The sequence below is a fragment of the Mycteria americana genome, chromosome Z (genome assembly GCF_035582795.1).
Source record: "Mycteria americana isolate JAX WOST 10 ecotype Jacksonville Zoo and Gardens chromosome Z, USCA_MyAme_1.0, whole genome shotgun sequence".
Taxonomy (NCBI): Eukaryota; Metazoa; Chordata; class Aves; order Ciconiiformes; family Ciconiidae; genus Mycteria; species Mycteria americana.
Window position 1 is genome coordinate 52,623,309 of NC_134396.1, and position 19,372 is coordinate 52,642,680.

The following is a 19,372-nucleotide window of genomic DNA, read 5'->3' on the forward strand; positions in this document are numbered from 1 at the left end:
TACTCTGAAAATTTAAATAGTGTGAAAACACTTTAATATTGGCAAACTGAAATATACTAGAGTCGTTTCCCTCCTCCTGATGTGCTATGTTTAAAAGAGACACTGTGACATAGTAAGGGTTAGATTTTCCAAACATGACTCATGTTTGGCATATGACAGGTTTGGTTTTATTGTTTTGGGACAGTTTTTCAGCACTGTTTAAAAGAAAGGATGGTGATGTATTCGACTGCAAATTGCAGAACTGAGAGACGCAAAACTACCATTTGCAATTTAAATTTTTACATTTAAATGTTATTACTTTAAGTAATGAAGTAAAATGTTCTGACAGGAAGCAAGCATTTTCCAACTTCCATTAAAATTGTTAGAAAGTTTGCACTACATCAATATTAAGCTTATTAAAGCTGAGTTCTGCAGCATCACCTGTGCTATATGAATAGCCAAAAATTTAGTAAAAAAATTTAGTTTGAAATGCGGAAGGTGGGGCAAAAGACATTTCACAAAGACCTTTATAGCAAACATAGCGATATTGAGATTGTAAGTGAACCTTCCTACAGTGAAGAGTAGAGGAGGATGAACAGTATATACGTATCTTGAACTTTTTCTAAAACTATGGACAAATAATTTAATTTCTCTTTCTCTTGAATGTTTTCCTACCATTCCCCTACTTTTGTCATAATAGCTTAGTCTTTCTGGTGCTTTTGGATTCATGACTTGGCCATTTGGAAGCAACACTTGTGATTGAAAACCAGTGCTTATTCTGGCATGGCATAACTTCACTTTTCTTTCCATCTTTAGCCAGTGCTGACCATATCTTGACTTTGCCATTTTTCCCGTATCTACTCTAACTTAGTCTTTTATTTGGTCCTGTCTCTTCTCTCTCCTTAAAAATTTTTCTTCTCTTTCTTTACGTCTCTCTCTGCCACCTCCTGCAAATGACTTGCCATGTGGTGAATGTATTTATGGAAAGATTGTTGGTTGGTTGGTTGGTTTTCATTTTTAAGAAGTAACTTTAAAAAAAACATGTGAAGGCTATATTTTAAATGTGTTTTAAAGACTGTAGTTTAAATTGAAAAATTTATCTAAACTTCAAGATAAAAATTCTCCAACGTCTACTATTTTTCTCTACAAACATGCATGTTTGCATAAAAATGGTATATAAGAATGTATGTTATTATACTGAAAATCTCTATTTTCTACAATATATTGCTTATTTGGCTGTTTTGTAGAACAGAGAAAATGTGGGTGATACAGTGGCAGTAACTGGCTGGCTAGCTTTGCGGTTTTGTGTGCGTGTGCATAGTCTTAAAATACTTCTCCAGTAATTGCAAGTGAACTTTGTCAGTACTCTGTGAAACCATATTCAATCCTTTATACAGAATATAGGTACCGAACTCTCTGTATTTGAGGCAATATTACATGTAGCTTAACACAGACAGTCAGAAATTCCATCTGCATTGAATGGGTATGCTTTTCTTTCTGGATTACCAATTGAATTTTCAGCTGCTTTCTTTCTGATTCATCACGCTTGTTTTCAAAAATTCTCATTAGATATGCTTTCCAAACATTCAATGCAACTACGGTAGTGGGTAGTCTTGATGAAAGAACTACTGTTCTAATTCTTCTTTTGCATATACAGTGAAGACTTTCCTTTTTTGTTGTTCTTTGTAAAGGTACAACTGTGATTTCCTGATTCAGATTTTTAAATACAGAAGTGTTTGTTGGGACACACACAGCTGGAGAAACTAACAATTCACTGATGCCATGATGATGAGCATTATGAGAACCTAGTGAAATTGGGTTACCAACTTTTTCACTTGCATAATTTATGTACTAATTTATACGTTTTGTGAAAATAGTAACTGTCTACTTTGTGAACATATTGAAAGTAAGTTCTAGTATCAGTGGTGGTAAAAACCAAACTGAATATTATCCCTTAATAATGAAATATGGTGTGACTAAAATAGCCAATGTTTGAAAAACTAAACTGATACTTTTTAATCTGTAAAGTCTTCCTGTTTTGTCCAACTCTAGTCATTATCCTTTCTTCTGTTCAAATGCACTGCTTTTTTCAGTTTGGAATCTAGCTACTGACGGGAGCAAAATCTCTCCCAAGTTACACTTGGAGCAGATCTATAGCTACTCTGTTCTCTTTCTTACCTGAAGCATATATTGTTAGAGGGTATTTTTTCAGCATTTTCTGTTTACTTGCTTTGGAGTTATATCCATCTTCTAACTACAGCTATTTTTGGTATAAACATAAGAAAAGGAAGTTTTCTTGAAAAAGAACAAAGTTTGAACTCTCAGATCACCAACTAAAATTGAGTAACTATATCAAGACAATAGTATCTTTAAATTAAAATGTCGAACATATTAGATAATGGTGATACAGTACATTAACAAATAAATGAACTATTTTTACTGTCCTTCCAGGATATCCAGTGTTAAACAGAACAGCTGTCTGTATTGATATCTCAAGTTCACCTGTTGACTGTATTACAAGGATTTCTGGCTGCTTCATTATTAATGGCTAAAATCATTGCTTTTCCACAAATCTTTCATTTTTCTAACTTCTGTCAAAATACAAATTTGTTTGAAGCAAACCAGCTTTTTGTGCTATTGTAAATATGACAATGTTTACTGTTTCATCTCCCAGATGCTAGTTCATAAAGATCTGCAATTTCTAGTGCCAAAAAAGCAGTTAGTTTTTAATCCACCAGAGTTTTGCTTTATATTAGGATTTTGCTACAAATGCAGCACTGTGATGTTCAGGTTTATGCAAATTTGAGTAATGCTTCCACAGTATGAAAGTTTTACTGGAAACAGTAAGATTAAAACTTATTTTGTCTTCTGGTATTTTTTATACAGCAGAATAATGTTATTAATGTGGAAAAATTTCACATCAGTTCAGTTGCTAATGATTAAACTGTTTTGTGATTTGTACAGATAAACACAAGGACTGCTCTGGTGTAACTTTACATCTGACACATCAAAAGTAAGTATCTTTAAAAATACTTACCTATTAGGACTTTTTTCATCAGAACAGAAGGCATGGAAACCCCTCCTTTAGATTGCTTTGAAAACATGGGAAATAAAAATAATACATACTTCACAATATTAAGAATTTTGAAGCCATGTGTTATCTGTTAGCAAAAATTTTCGTTTCTGCTAAGAAACTTGATGAAACAATGCTATCAGTACTGACTTAATCCAGTTTAAGAGCTTCATATTTAGAAATCTGGGACAAGGACAGCAACTATGTAGATGATCATTTTCTCCTATTTCACATACTTTGTAAAGATGCTTTAAAAATTGTAGCTCAGTATGGAAAAAAAAAAAAAGGGAAGTGTTGTGTAACAGCTTCTTTGTCAGTAGACCAGTTTCAGACATATCCAACACTTAGAAATCAGTGGTGTTAAATGGTATTGTATATCGTGTCACCTGCAGTTGGGTTTTACAAAGGACTTGTTTAGCAGAGCTTGGGTTTTGAATTGCAGGCAGCCTTTGATTGCTGGAATGTATCTTATGATGTCTGTGAACACTGTGATACCACCAGGCGAGAAAGGTGAGTCGTAATTCTACAAAGTGATTATATAATTTCAGCATCTGATTTATTTTTACTACTTATTGAGGAAGAGTATTTAGCAGAGACTTGCTGAATTGTAGGTGGACAAATTAATTGCTTAATTAAACAAATGAGGAAAACAATAGTTACAAATTTAAAATTGTATCATATTTCCCAATGACTACATCTGCAAAGGTGGTCAATGTTGTAGAAAACAATGTCGTACAAAACAATAATAATCTGTGTAATACTGAAGTTTCTAGGATTCTTAAGAGTATTTCTTTGATTTATTTTCGTCTTAATGTTTTACCAAAAAAGCTCTACCTATTTTCTTATCCCCCCCCCCAAAAAAAAACCATAAAATTTTTTTGACTCTTCCTCATCTGCATTTGTCATTCATGCTATCTGTGATTTACTAAGAGTTTAGTTTTAATAAATGAATTTCCACCAGTAAGGAGCTGCTCTTTAAAAATTTTGTTCCTATGTTGCTAGTTGGTTAAAAGGTCAAAATGCTGAAAAAACGTGGTAAAAGAAAGTTTCCAGACAGTTTCTATTCAGAATCCTACTCAGTGGATTTTATCTGAAACTCAACTTGGATAGTCCCAATATAGTTTCTTCAAGCTAGCGTGGAGTGTTCTGTTTTAGGGAAGTTGAACACTGACCTTACATTTTCCTATGCTGTAGTGGAATTTTAAATTAGATATCTGAGAACACCATTTGTCCCGTTTACAGTTAGCTGCCTAAATAGGATGAGGTGGTCGAATGCTCAACTGGCTCCAACTGTTTGGTGAATTCAGCAACTTAAACTCTTTTTTCATTTGAATTGAGACTTAATGTATTTTTCTCTTCAATATGAAAACATATAAAACTGATTCCCCCCCCCCCCCCCCGTGAAATATTTGATCAATGCAGAAATTTACTTTTTCAGCTGGAGGGGTGAGGGAGGGGGGAATAAAAACAGTTCTGTGCCTGTTGATAGCTGCCTTCTCATGTTCAATCAAATCTGCAGTTCTTAACTAAAGCAAGAAGTTTGTTATAATAGGAAGAATGCAGCCAGTCCCCAGATACCTCTAAGAGGCATCACCAGAGGAATTTCTCTATAGGCTCTTCCTTAGCTACTGTTACCGCACCTAACACAAGTACTAGCCTGCAGATGCCGTCTGTACAGCACTTCTCTGCCAAAGTCTGCACCTAACTGTAAATCTTTAAGACTGGGCCTAGAACTATAAGATCTTAAAATCAAGCCTTCATTATAAATTGTATCAGTTCAGAATTGTATCAGTTTAATTTTCTCCTGAGTAGACTATTTACCATAGCTATGTTTATTTTAAGTGTCCATCAACATAGTCTGTAAGTAAATGTATTATTTTATTTCGTTAAATAGCAGTAGTGTACACTGGAAAAAATGCTACTGAGTGTCAGCCCCATTTTGTATGTACTTCATCATAGAAAGTAATTTACAGATGTCTTGAGATAGACACTGCAGAAATATAAGGTATTATCCAGTATCTTTTGAAATTGTCTGTTGTCCAGTGTAGATATACCTTTTCTAAACCACTTTCACACTGAATGATGTACAGTAGTGTAACTTTGCTCTGATAAATGATGTGTTTTTCTTTGTTTATTGCCATCATATTTTAACAGTGGTTGATGCAGACATTGCCTGCCATTTCAAAAGGTTTCCAATGCATCTTTTTGCCTACAGAGTGCATACACACAGACTAGGTAAGAGTTTTATTGCAACATAAGAATATCAAATATTTAACAGAAAAATGCTGACACTACAACGTACTTTTTTAGAAGTATGTCTCATGTTCATGTACATATTGGTATGTTATAGGTAAAGTAGTGAGTGGATACAGAGTGAGAAACGGTCAATGGACATTGATTGGTAGACAGAGTCCACAACTACCACAGGTTGGTTGTTTTTTTAATTCTAACCGTAAATTTTAATTATCTTTATTTAAAACTGAGAAGCTGAATTTGTGGTCCTGTACCCACAGATTTGCATCATGGTGTTTCCACTGGTACATGTTGTCATGCCACTGGAATTGAATACTGCCAAATATTATCATGGTTACATTATGATGCAAAAAATGTTCTGAAATTACTTTTCAGATGTGTAGCACTGTCATTCTCATGTGTGTGTATATTGACGTAAATAATATGACATGCTTTCACTAATTATGGTGAATCATCCTCTCTTTCAGGCATTCTATCCAGTAGAACATCCTGTAGATGTTAGCTATGATGATATCCTAGCAGCTAGGTGTGTGTTCAGTGGTGAAGGCAGAACTACAGAGACACATATAGGGTAAATTTTCTCTGCTCCATTTCCTAACTGTTTTTTTCCAAGGTATTGGTTACGTGTAGAAATGTATTTGTTTCATGTCCTCTTCCAAGATAATTCTCACAAACTTAAATTTTGCTAGAATGCTCTGTTGCTGTCTAGTCTGCTAAAGATTTAACTTTACACAATGTTCATTGCCTTTATTTATGTGAATAACCACTTTGCTGAAGTGTTCAGAATATTTCTCAGGTGAAGCTATGCTGTCAAACACCTTACTCAGATGTTGGGCTGTTCTGCACTTAGAGAAGGATTCAGAATATCAATTCTAAAAAATGTGTTTTTTAATAAGTTAAAGTTATTGACTGTTTAAAACAAAATAATAAAATTTCACAATTTCTCATCATTTATTTCAGAAAGAAAATTTATGGAAGCTTATAAAATTCTGATAAATTCTGACCCACTGTAAAATTTGTCCTTAAAAATTCAGAATAATGTACCAGTTACCTTTTTTTCAATGTAAAAATATACAGGCTTTTATGAAAAATAATGAAAACACAAATGACTAGTAATGATAAGTAGGAAAATCTGAACTGTGTTTGTCAGTGATGCTATTCAGCCGAAGATGACAGACAGAGCTCTGTAAGATCAAGTTGACAAATACAACTGTAAAAATAGATGCAATGTGAATATTCTCTTAACTGGCTCCAGTTCTTTGAACCGTAATTTACTGCCCATGTAGAGATATGAAGATACCCTGCAGAAATACCCTGCATTCTGGAAGTATGTGCTGCAGCACCCCAAGGGATGAGTTTTTTAGTGCACTGAGCACCCTAAGATGGCATCTCAATAGAGGAATAAGGGTTCAACACTAATTTATCACCTTTCAGTGGGTAGTTAAAATACTGATGAGTAGCAGCTGAAGCAAAATGAATTGTTTGAGAAGAAGTTTTTACAAAAGCCATAACACTAACAAAAATATATCCAAAATCTTAATTTAACTGTAGACCATTTTTTCCCCAAGTTCTAAATGTTTCTGTCGCATTCCTGTAACATTCCTCAAAGTAGTTCCTATTGGTTGAATAATTCTTACAGCTTAAGAAACAGTCCTAGGAGAACTACGGTCTTTTCTTTCAATGTACTAATATGCTTTCAATGAAGAAGTAATAGGAACATAAATTAAAGAAACAAGCAGACCTTTACATTTTGTTACATAATTTCTACCTATGAATATTGAGAAACGATGCATAAGCATTTTAAGCAAATATTTAAACTATTACACAGAAACTGATGCATAATATGGAAGTATATATGGTTGGAAAATAATTATCGCCATAATATGAAATGAATGGATGAAAAGGAATGCATTCACAACAGTGCTGGGTATATGGAAAGATACACAGCTAAAATAAATTAAATGAAAGTTGTTTAAGTCTTGGAAAATGTTGCCCTGATGTTGCAGTTGTCTTGCTCCCATTCAGAATGACTTGTCAGTCCAAAAGAAAAATCGGTCCACAAGAACCTTTGAGTTCCAAGTATAAACACTGAAAAAATGGGAAATGCAAACCTGAAAGGAAAGCTGTGAAATAATGCGTATCTGAAAAGGATCAGATCAAGTCTGCATATTCACTTTCCCAGTCTCTATATTTAATTTTCTGCCTGTGTTCTTGTTTTTTCTTAAACTAGCTGAAAAAAAGCTCTTAAATTCCTTATGTGATTTATCTTCAATATACATGGAAGGCAGGGCTAAAACAAACTTAGAGTTCACTTTGTCCATTTGTCTTTCCCAAGCTGATCAGTTAAAGCTTAACCATTCATAATACATACTAACTGTAGTTAAAACATGACATATTCTCAATGTTATACTTTCTTAACTGTAATAATTTCTGTGATATGAAATTGATATGTGATATGACTATGACTAGTCCCTTTCATATGAATGAAGTGTCATTTTTGGCCAAGTCTGTTACTTACTATCTTATTTGAGGAGGGAGGATAGATGTTCTTATTTTGTTTTTATCCCTTCTTTATTGTGCTGTTTGTTTTTTTTACACATTTGGTCTTGGTATTTTTCATGTTTTTCTTTAGTTACACTAACTGCTTTCCGTTATCTTACATTATCTCATGACCCCCAGGGTTCACACTAACCTTTTTCATCCTGCTTCCTCTCCTAGTCTGAGAAATTAAATTAGGTATTGGAGGTATGCCTCTTAAATGTGTAGTTTGGCAAACCAAAGTTCAGAAATGAAACCTGATTTCGCTTGTGCAATTAACTACATACCAGTTCAGGGTAATTACATGAACACAGACTTAATGTCTCTGGTGTAAAGAGGTGAGGCAGGAGTCATCTCTTCAAAAATTTAATAAATCGTCTATTTCAGTTAGCTGGATTTCTCCTCAAGCTCACGCTTTTGCACATTAAAGGGCTGAATTATCCTTTGGCAAATAATAAGGACATCAACTATTCCTAATCTATAAAGCAAGATTTCTTCTAATTTTTGCTACAGACCAGTAAGTACTCCATGCAAGCAGCTGCTGCATTTTTATAACAGATAACTTAATGATGTTTCATAATCCTGAAGACAGGATTATGTAGCAGTTTAATGATGTTTCAGAGTAAACATTGGCGTTGATAGAGTGTCAAGTAGTATATAGCTTACCAGTCTAAGGGATATCAAAGAACTGGAGCCCATTCAGTGTAGAGATCTTATCTTTGTAAAGGAAAGTGCCATTGGCCACAGTGGCTGCTTGTTTTTCCAGGTGCAATGTAATGTATTGTTTAAAACTTTTAACTGACAGAAAATAGTGTAACCTGTATCTCTCCCTTTCAAAGTCTGTTTAACAGGTATTATACCATTCAAGAGAAGGTTTATGTCCCTGTAGGAAAATGTTTCCATTCAGTATTTAAGAGTCCTTAACTGCATTATCTTGCTTTTGGCTGCTAAATCCTCTTTTTCATTATGCTTCACGCTGTACTGTTAGTATACCAAAATCTGGATATGGTTCTAGATATCTGTGGCAGTGGTGTGAAGGTGGTTAACTGGAATTATTTTATCTTATTTCCTTTTAACTTGTGCATCAGCATTTCTACTCATTAAACTCATTCACAAAACGAGGTTTCTCAGGAGTTCACATATCTAATGGAATGATTCTGGGTTTTCTATGAATTTACTAAAACTATTGTTGACAAGAGTATTTTTCTTTTTTTTTTTTAAACTGTAAATATTTAAAATTATCAACTTTGAAATGTTTAGGCATAGTCACATGTGTCAGGTGAACCAGAGTTCGTGTAGGTTCCACATCCACTTTTCTACTGAAGTTTTAAAGAGGAGGCAATTACAGTGACAGATATTAGGAGTCCAACAGTGAAGTTAATGCTTTCTAAAAGCTTAAGCAGAGCTTGCCAAGTCAGAGTCTGATTTTTGTGGTCTCCAAGGGACACTAAATTTTCAATGCATGGAAAAATACCAATTCCCCTTTTGAAACAGTCTCTTCTCCCATGTTCCCCCTGTCTCCCCTCCGGCTGGTGTCATTATTGTTGCTATGGTGAATAAATGAATGCTGCAGGATGCTGCTGGAAAAGTCAGCGCTGACGTCTTTTCCAAAGAGCTAATAGGCCACCCCCCTATCTTTTCATGAGTGTAGGCTCACTAGTTAATTTGAAAGCTAATTAAAAGGTCTTAATGTAAAACCCTTTATTTTGTGAATCTTTCTTTGTAAGTCCTAGCTTATTCCATTGTCAGGATTGTAGCTATAAATAAAAGATATCAACCTATATGGCAGAGCAAAAAAACCAGAAACAGATCACAGTTGCAAAGAGGCCCTGTATTGTCTGCTTCACAAAGTAATATTTTTCAGAAAAATATTTTCTTTCTCTTACCAGCTGTTTTTTCTGTTGAAGACAGGATTATGTAGCAGTACAGAAGAGCCTCTTCTGTTTCAAGTACATGCACAACATTTATCAAAGAATTGAATTTTGCTAGTGTTTAATCATTCCTCTTGCACTCATGTTTTCCTTACAGAAGCTTGTGATCAAGTTATTCTCAAGATGGCAGTGCTATTTTCTCTTTAAGAGATATTTATGGTATCTTAATATGTGATGAAATTAAGTTTTGCTGCATTAGAACCAGTGTGATTGGCCAATAAATGATTGAACTTGAACATGGGGGGAAAAAACTGTCATAAAAGATAGCTGCTGAAATGAAACATAGATGTTATTTGCAATTATTTTAAATTATGTTTGCCCCAGATTGACAGAGACGTATACGAATGGTGATATAATGAATGATACGGTTCTGTCTTATTTCATCAGAAATGTGCATAGTTGATGACACAGTGGGGACTATGAAGAGGATACCAGGGAAATGAGAAGGAAGAGCAGTTTAAATAATTGATACAATTTTCTGTAGAATCTAAACCAAATTGTTACGAATTTGAGATACCTGGGGAATAGGTGCAAAGATACCTTTGCACCTTGTGCAAACTGGTATTCTCAAGTACAAACTGAAAGAAACTTTTGATAGTCACTGCAATGAAGCTATTAAATATTTTAGTGTGGGTCTTCTAAACATTTCATTGCAACTTTTTAACATTCTGTTAAACAAGATGGATGAATTGAATAACAGCTATATTCAGTTCATTTTTTCCTACCTACCACATCTTTTCTGTGTTGTGTAGGGGAACAGCCAATGATGAAATGTGTAATTTTTACATTATGTACTATATGGAAGCCAAGCATGCTGTCTCGTATATGACCTGCACACAGAATGCAAACCCTGAGATGTTCAGAAATATACCACAGGAGGCAAATATTCCTGTTCCAGTCAAGTCTGATATGCTAAAGATGACGCATGGACATCACGAAGGTGAAAAAAACTTGTAATCCATTTTATTCAAGTCTTTTTATGCTTACTGATGTGCATGTCTGTGTTGCTTTGATATGCTAAATTTTCATAAAAAGGAAATGCAATTCTCAGTAAAATTCAAATCACTAATTGTAGCTCATCATGGGATTCTGCTCTTGTTTTTGGTGGAAATGTCTGCCATAGTCTTTTATCCGTTTCTTGCTATTGTCATCTTTCAATTTCCAACATATTTTTATAGCTACATGAGCTGTGTACCCAAAAGATTGACTTCTTTTCTATTCCAAATATCAGTACTTTATATTAACAGTTTCTTAATATTTGCTTGATCTTCTATCTATTTCCTACAAAGTTGAATCATAACATTCCCATATTTTTCTGAATCCCACTGCCTTGTTATGGAAGGAATGAAATGTTTATATTGAACACCAGTAGGCATAGAAGTTGCACCAGCAGTATTATGCAGAAGTAATCTGACTGGTATGTCTGTGTAACAAAGTACAAATCATAATTTTTTTATTCCAGTTGTTTTACTGCTGCACTGTTTGGTACAACTACTATAGATAGATAAAAATACTAAATGTTCATTTCAGAAGGTTTTTTTCCCCAGTAGGAAGATACTCAGTTCCATTCACACACAGAGATTAACGTCATATCCTAAATACATTTTTCAGAAACCAAGGATACTGATAAAAGTTCTTTGCTGCAGCAGGGCAAAAAAGAAGAGGAAGAAATTTTGGATCAGGGTATGTACTTGTTTATTTCTATGTCAAGTAAGGGACTCACTAATGTAAAATACTGATAAATTACATCCTGATTGTTAATGAGTTATGAAATTTTTAATCTGTTTATCTTTAATTGATGCGATTTCCAATGTTCTGTACAGCTAATATGACTGAATGCTATGTAAGAATTAATAAAAAATTAGTCTAGCCTTTTAGGTAAAATTTATTAGTGCATTTTAATCTCATTAGATTTTTCTGTTCTTGGTTTAATCTGCTAAAGAAGGTTGTAATTTATCTGTAAGTGCAATCCTAAAGAATGGACACAAAGAAGTAGTCCTATAGCATGTAACTATTCTATATTCTATATGTAACTACCTGCTATTAGCTCTTTGCCTATTTCTCAGTTTGTATTACTATGTATGTCTTGGGGAATAATATGTTCTTATGCTTCCATATTGGTTGTACATGCAGTGGGCTGAGTGCAGCTAATGTTTAATACTGAATTATTTTTCACTGCATTTGTGTATGTGTGCGTATATGCATAACAACTCATGCAAAAATGTGTGCAGTACTTAGTTGCAGGAAGAAGTCCACGACTGTTATAAAGCTTCTAGAAATATGCTGAATGTTATTTGTGTTTCAGGGTTATATTAAAATAAGACTGTACTTTGAAGTTCTTGTGGATCATATGCTATTAGATAAATATTGGTTTAGTATCAAGATTTTTCTTCATACTAAGGAGAAGACCTTGTCAGTTACAGTTTCCTAGTGTTTTCATTGAACAATGTTGAGGTTCAAGGACTAAATAAATTAAAAACAAATTTCCTTTTGCCTTTAATGAGAGCAAAGATTAGGCTAGTGTTTAGAGTTTTTGATAACATTTCCCAAAGGGGTTAGATTTTCTATATACTCTGCCATTTTGCAGAGTTAACTCAAATAATTAAGTTACAGTTACATAAAAACTAGCTTCTAGGGTGTAGGAGCATCTTGACTGAAAGTACCTTAAACTACTAGAGAGAATATTTACAATTCCATATCTGAAACTTATTTTAGTCAATTCAAGATGGACTTTTTTAGAAAGAAATAAAATTCTATTTTTTTTTTAAGCCTGTTCCAGAGCAGGATGAGCTAGCTGCTTACAAATTTGTATCAAGATTTATGCTGACAAGGTGCTTCACCATTATGTTACTAATAAGCGCATTAGCATTTGGTTGAGGATCTTGTTATCTGTGTGTTTTACTGAATTTGTTAATGTTTGAAACAAAATGTTGAAACAAGGTCCTGTTTTTAAAATCGTCTTCATTTGTCTTTGAAATGTATTTCAAAGCCACATTTCTGCAATGCAGTCTCATTTGCCGAGACCACTATTTAGTATACAATCTCATCTAACATGTTTCTATGGAAACACACTGCATTGGTTTGTCCATTTGAAATTAGTTGGGTTCATGATGTGAAATATCAAAACACAGTAGTTGCCGTGAGATAATTTTGTTTTATGTTCTTAATTGCTAGTTTAAGATAAATTCTCCCATCATTTACAGGAACCTAGCTTCAATTTTACGTTGATACAGCTCTAACTTCAGTTGCATTATGTGTGTGTAAACAAAAAAAAGCAAAAGGGAAAAATCTGATCAGGTTTGGTTTTATTTTTGCCTCCAAAGAGGGAAAGTTGGGTGGCTAGAAGGTGGTTTTTGGTCTTACAAGCACATGAGCACCTGGTAAGATACACTGGGAAAACCAGGAGCTGAAAGCAGTCTGCTAAAATGTGCCTATAAAACTTAAATACAAATTGGAGTCTGGTTTTGTGGGGCAAAGCAATTTTATGTAATTGTGTTGCCAATTTGTCCATCTCCTCAAGTAACTTTAGTGAGTTAGCCAATATCAACCAAATTTGAACAAGGTCTTAACGACAGGAAAATTCTACAGTTTGGAGGGAGGGCGCAGTTGACCCTAAGCTGCACAGAAGCAAATACGTACTTACACTGAGGTAAATTTTTCCCTTTATGGTCTGGCATGACATACTCTATATTACAAGCTTATCTACAAAACACAGATCCACCAAAACTCAGGCTTTGATTAGTTCTGTTGTTGCTGAGCTGTTGCTCAGTAAATTCAGCCTTTGATTTGCTCTGAAGGTAGTACTTCAGCGATTTTTCCATAATTCCGTGTTTTATCTTGCATGGTTTTTTTCTCGATGACTCATTATGTTGTAGCAACTTCATTTTACCCTCCTTAGTTTCAGGTAACTGAAGCAAACACTGTTACTTCACTAAAACTGAAATAGTTGTTAAATTGTTATACTGCCCTGGAGAGACTTAGAAATCTGGGGGTTAGGCACATGGTCAAAGAGACAGATTTTGGTGTGACTAGTGTTAAACCTAAGCATTTGCCTCAAAAGAGAAGAACAAAAAAAACTGCCATGTGAAAGTATCTGCCTGCTAATAATGCGTTTATCACATGATTGCCTGGGCATAGGTTTAGAAGATGTGCTTCCTGCTGCACGCAGGCAGTTTGTTATATCAGCACCTCCAGGAGTTATCATTGCTTTTACATTAAATTTTCAATTTCATCACCTTCACTTGTCAGAAACACATTAATAAACAATGTAAATATATTGAAATAAGTAGTAACTATCACAGAGTGAACCACCACTCAGCATGAAGACAAAGCTAAATCCCTGTAGTGTTAAAATTAAACTGAACTTACCTTAATGAAACTGATCTCATTATATTGTTTCTGAAACAGCAGTGTCACTGTTTTGTGAAGATAAACTGTTCATAGGGAGTTAATTATTGTAGGAAATGCAATTGATTTAGACATTTGTGCATATTGGATAGTTTCCTGTTCCTGCTGAAGCACAAAGTCCCTAGCAAAACAAATATTATTTATGTTTATTTTTTGTTCATCAATAGAAGTTTGATTAAATTCTATTCAGTAGATACAGTACTGAAAAAAAACTATTTTCTGTTCATAGCATTCACCATGTCTGCCTAGATTTGCCTGCTTTCCCTGTGGAAAAAAGGCCTAAATGTGTTTCATTCTGTTCGTTCAACACTTTCCTAGCTATAGTCTGTGGCATATTATAATATAGTTTAAGTTTGTTTCGGTATGCAAGCAGTGAAGCAGCCTTCATTATTGAGGTCAGCTGCTGCTGTACCTGAAAGCTGTATAGACACAATAGCAGGAGTAGTTTCTTAATAACAAGGAATATACAGCTGATGGTTAATCAGATGTGCAATATTTAATTTGTTGACCTGTGGGTCATGATTTGATATCTTATTTTGTGTGCATTAGATGTAATCATAAACTTTCTTTTGAGGCAGAAAGGGCAATTTTTTTTCCTAGTAAAGCCAATAGAATTCTGTTTAAATGGTTTAAAAAAAAAAAATTCAAGGCTGGCTTGAACTGAAAATTCACTTGCAGCGTATAAACCAAAAATTAGATTTGATTTTTTGTTTTAGAAGGACATGTGTGTACACATGTATGCGTTACTTACACATACATGGGAGAGAAAAGAGATGGTATTTTCATCTTATTTCTGGTATTAATGCTTACTGTGACACTTACAAAAGTACATTTTTGCTTGTGTCTGGCTTAGGGAATTTAGAAGTTATTACCAAAAACGTAACTTGTATATTTTTGCCTCTGACGATGAAATCTGAAGTGAGAGTCAAAGTTGCGATTCTTTTGCTCTCAGTATTGGTCAGTTGTACTGCCAATACATTTCCCCCCCTCCTCCCCCCTCATTCCCCCTTTATTTCATTATTACCGTGAGCACAAGTTATTCCACGAGCTCAAATGGTGAAGTTCAATACAAGTGAAGTTAAACATCTCTCTTTTTGAATGTCCCAGGTAGACTCATGTGAGGTCCCTTTTTCACAGCTGAGTGTTTTAAATGAAATCCCATGAAACCTCCTACATTTAAAATAATATTACAGCTTGATTCCAGCATTCAGAAGTTAGCTTTTATAAAGTTGGGCTTTAAGTCTGCAATCATAGAATTGCTGTCCTGGTGGTGAGACAGATTGCATAGAAGTCCTTACTGGACTTCTATCTCATTTTAGAGATTAGAATGTGTATAGTGAGTGAAATAGTAAAAGAAAAGAATATAACTTCATGGTCTAAGGCAATTTGATGCTCTCTGGTTAAAGTGTGTTTTACTCTGAACTCTTATCAGAGTTGCTGAATGGTTCTAGGTAGCTGAGTACCTTTGTGAAATCTGATTTCCTGATATGTTTTCCTAGTCTTTGAGGATGGACAAAACAAACAACTGAACCTAAGTCTTGCATATACACAGCTCCTACTGAAACTGACTGGAAATGTGGCTTGGATGTAAGATGTGAAATATAGTGCAAGTACCCTGTAAAATCACGTTTTGAGATGTTTCTAGGTGGACACCCAAAATGAATGGATGCTAAATGACAGTTCTGGCTGTAATCTCTAGCAAAATAGCAGTATTTATGGACCTTAATTTCATAGGACAGGCTGTGATAATGAAGTAATTTAGTGTAAGTGTTTCATAAACAGAGATGATGGAATAGAAATGTTGAGAAGTCTTTCTGTTCAGTTAAAACATTTGTTCAGGAGTGCTTTGAGGGGGATTCTTTGAATGAGGTTAAATATAAATACATAGTGATGGCCCATTGATTGTGTGAGGAGGTTTCTTTGTGAGAAAAATTAATGTCATAATCCATACAAAATTGGGGCTGAATTAAGGTTACACGTTCTGCTATTAAGGTTACAATTCTGCTGTTTATTACCTGTTAGATGTCTAACCCATCTTTTAATTGTTTTCAGTTGTTGTATGCTATATTTGCATGTGAGTGCGCACACACACACACACGGAGAGATAAATACTTTTGCACAACATTTTTGTTACAGTGCTGGAAATATTTTGCTAGGTTGTAGCTGCATCTGTGAGTTGAGAAACTGAAATGTCTGTTCAGTGTTGCATATTTCGCTGTTTACGTGTGCATTTCTGTGAAAAGCTCATTACAATAAAAATGTACTGAACAAGGCTTTTTGTATCTGGGATAGAAATTTTTGATTGATTTAAGTGAAAGGAGGATTTATAGCTCCTCTTTCTGCCTCATCTCTCTTTTTGTTTCCTTCTTAAAAAAGAAAAAAAGAAGGGAGGGGGAAATGTGAAGGGAGGCCTACAATTTCTTGCAGAATAAGTATTGAAAGGAAGAGGAAAGAAGAATCGGTGTGCAGGCAGGTCCTTGATTTTTCAGGTAATGAAGTAGTGTATTTCTGTGATAGTATTACATGACAAACCTATGGCAGCAGAGTCAACCAATAAGACTTGATGTATTTTTATGCCAGCATGTGTAGCCATGAGTCACATTCCTTTTTAAAATAAATGTCATCATTTATCTTTGCTAGTTTGTCTGTGGTTGTAAGAAAAGAGAGGAGTTCAATTTGGTAGGTGGTTAAAATTTCTTAGGTTGATGGAGAAAGAATGAGGCTCAAAACAGAACATGAATTCACTTTCCAGTATTAATGTGGGATGCCTAGAATGAAGTGTTAGAGACATTTTTAGATTAAGGCCAGACATATGAGAAAATCTTTACATGTTTTCAGGCTTGGGATGCATGTTTGGTGCTCAGAGATTATATAAGGTCCCTTAAATAAAGTACAAAAGTAAGAGAAAAGTGATGGAATTAAACCTTGGAAGAGCAATATTTACAGTTAGAGAATTATAATTAGGAAGATCCAAAATTGCAGAGGATTTGCTTGTTTCAACACTGAAAGATCCTGCTCGAAGGTGTAAAGAAAAGACGAGCTTTCGATTTGATTAGAATAAGGTTATTCATATTCTTTACAAAAGCATCTTCAGCACAGAAAAGAAAGGATCATCAGATCTAAGAAAAAAAATTGCAATTGGTATAGGTTGCGTACCTAAGCAGGAAAAGAATATAACAAGCATTGTCGTGATTTAACCCCAGCCAGCAACTAAGCACCACACAGCGGCTCGCTCACTGCCCGCCCCCCCCCCCCCCCCCCCCCGGTGGGATAGGGGAGAGAGTCGGAAGGGTAAAAATGAGAAAACTCATGGGTTGAGATAAAGACATTCTAATAGGTAAAGCAAAATCTATGTGCACAAGCAAAGCAAAACAAGGAATTCATTCACTGCTTCCCATAAGCAGCAGGCAGGTGTTCAGCCATCCCCAGGAAAGCAGGGCTCCATCATGCATAACGGTTACTTGGGAAGACAAATGCTGTCATTCCAAATGTCCCTGACTTCCTTCTTCTGCCCCCAGCTGTATGTGCTGAGCATGATGTCATATGGTATGGAATAGCCCTTTGGTCAGTTGGGGTCAGCTGTCCCAGCCGTGTCCCCTCCCAATTTCATGTGCCCGCCCCCCCCCCCCCCCCCCCCGCCTACTCGCTGGTGGGGTGGTGTGAGAAGCAGAAAAGGCCTTGACTTTGTGTAAGCACTGCTTAGCAATAACAAAAGCATCCCTGTATTATCAACATTGTTTTCAGCACCAATCCAAAACATAGCCCCATACTGGCTACTATGAAGAAAATTAACTCTATCCCAGCCAAAACCAGCACATGGAAAGAAGCCATTTTAACTTTAATGTTTCAGTCTTCACTGTTTGACGCCTGGTTTATGTTCTCTGGTTCTTAAAATTATAGAGGGACTTTCCCTAGGTATTTTCTGTAATGTAAAAGACTATTTATCAATGAACAACTGCAAAAACTGCTTATAATGTCATTAACATGTCTGAAGAAGTGGAAAGTGGACATTGTATTAGCACAGGAAGAGTTCAGAGAAATGATCCAAGTCATAGCACAAATATAAAACACACCAGAAATTATTTGTTATTATTATTTATTATTATGGGCAACATGTTTTCCATATTTATAATTTTCATGTCTTTTTTTAAACTAAAGCATGATGATGCTTAAAAGAAATAAATTGAAGATAGCAGAACTACTTTTTAATAAACATAGTCTCATATATCTGATTTTGTGAGAAGAAATGTATTTACAAGTACGTACTGCATGAAATAGAAATTTGAGGTGGAACTGTCATACCATGTGCCTGAATTACAAATGTGTGCAATATATCTGAATAAGCACAGCAAAGTCCTATGTAGCAAAACCATTGTGTTTATTGCTAGGCATTTAGCAGTAGCTGATACATATATTTTATTGTAACAAAATGATTGGTGCTTGTCAGGAACTTATTACTGGTCATGAAGGAAAGGAAAGAATAGGGCAATTAGGAAACTGCAACCAGTTTGGGTTTTGAGTCTCAGGTTCTGATTTGTTGGTGAAGAACACGCTTTTGTAACAAAATGTATTCCTCAGTGAAGATTCTTTTGTCTTCTTTCATACTTGATCTTACCTTTAACACTCTCTTTTCCAGTTACAAACTCCCTTAACCTAGGGATTTTATAAACTATGCTTGGACTCTCAAAACATGTACGTTAAAACATTGTGACAGTTGAAGAAAAAAAAGAAAAAATGGATTAAAACCAAAGTGCATTTACATTGCAATAGCCCTTCTTAGGGATATGCAGACATAGAGGGAAACAGCTAATGATATTATTTTTTAATCTTTTCTTCCATCTTTTTTTAGCTCTGTAAGCTGCTTAGAAATGCCTTGAGGGCAGATACAGTTTGTGTTCTTCAAACATGTCAGTTTGGCTATGCTATAAGTGCACATCACTTAGGGCACAGTGATGGTGACCAAGAATCTCTAGAGCAGCTTAACCCTTTTCACTTCCTTATATCTATGCCTCTTTCCCCCAACCACTCAAATCCCTTCAAAGAGAAAACAGCCTTACTTAATAATTTTTAGTTCTCAGGAATCTCCAAGTCTTTCATCAAAGCAACAGATTATTGGTATGGTAGAACTCGCATGAAAAATAATAGCAGGCTAGAAGCCATTTTGAAAGTTGTTTTGCCCTATTATGTCAAA

General features: G+C 34.9%; 1 protein-coding gene across 5 annotated transcripts in view; it reads left to right on the forward strand.

Moving 5' to 3' along the window:
* PAM (peptidylglycine alpha-amidating monooxygenase) overlaps window positions 1–19,372 on the forward strand; it is a 143,672-nt gene that overhangs the window by 91,496 nt on the left and 32,804 nt on the right. For all 5 annotated transcript variants that reach the window (XM_075488692.1, XM_075488691.1, XM_075488688.1 and 2 more), the window contains exons 8-14: window positions 2,944–2,992; window positions 3,495–3,562; window positions 5,207–5,287; window positions 5,403–5,479; window positions 5,773–5,876; window positions 10,527–10,714; window positions 11,386–11,457. In XM_075488692.1, coding sequence (XP_075344807.1) covers window positions 2,944–2,992; window positions 3,495–3,562; window positions 5,207–5,287; window positions 5,403–5,479; window positions 5,773–5,876; window positions 10,527–10,714; window positions 11,386–11,457 — 639 coding nt within the window. The remainder of the gene's footprint in view (window positions 1–2,943; window positions 2,993–3,494; window positions 3,563–5,206; window positions 5,288–5,402; window positions 5,480–5,772; window positions 5,877–10,526; window positions 10,715–11,385; window positions 11,458–19,372) is intronic.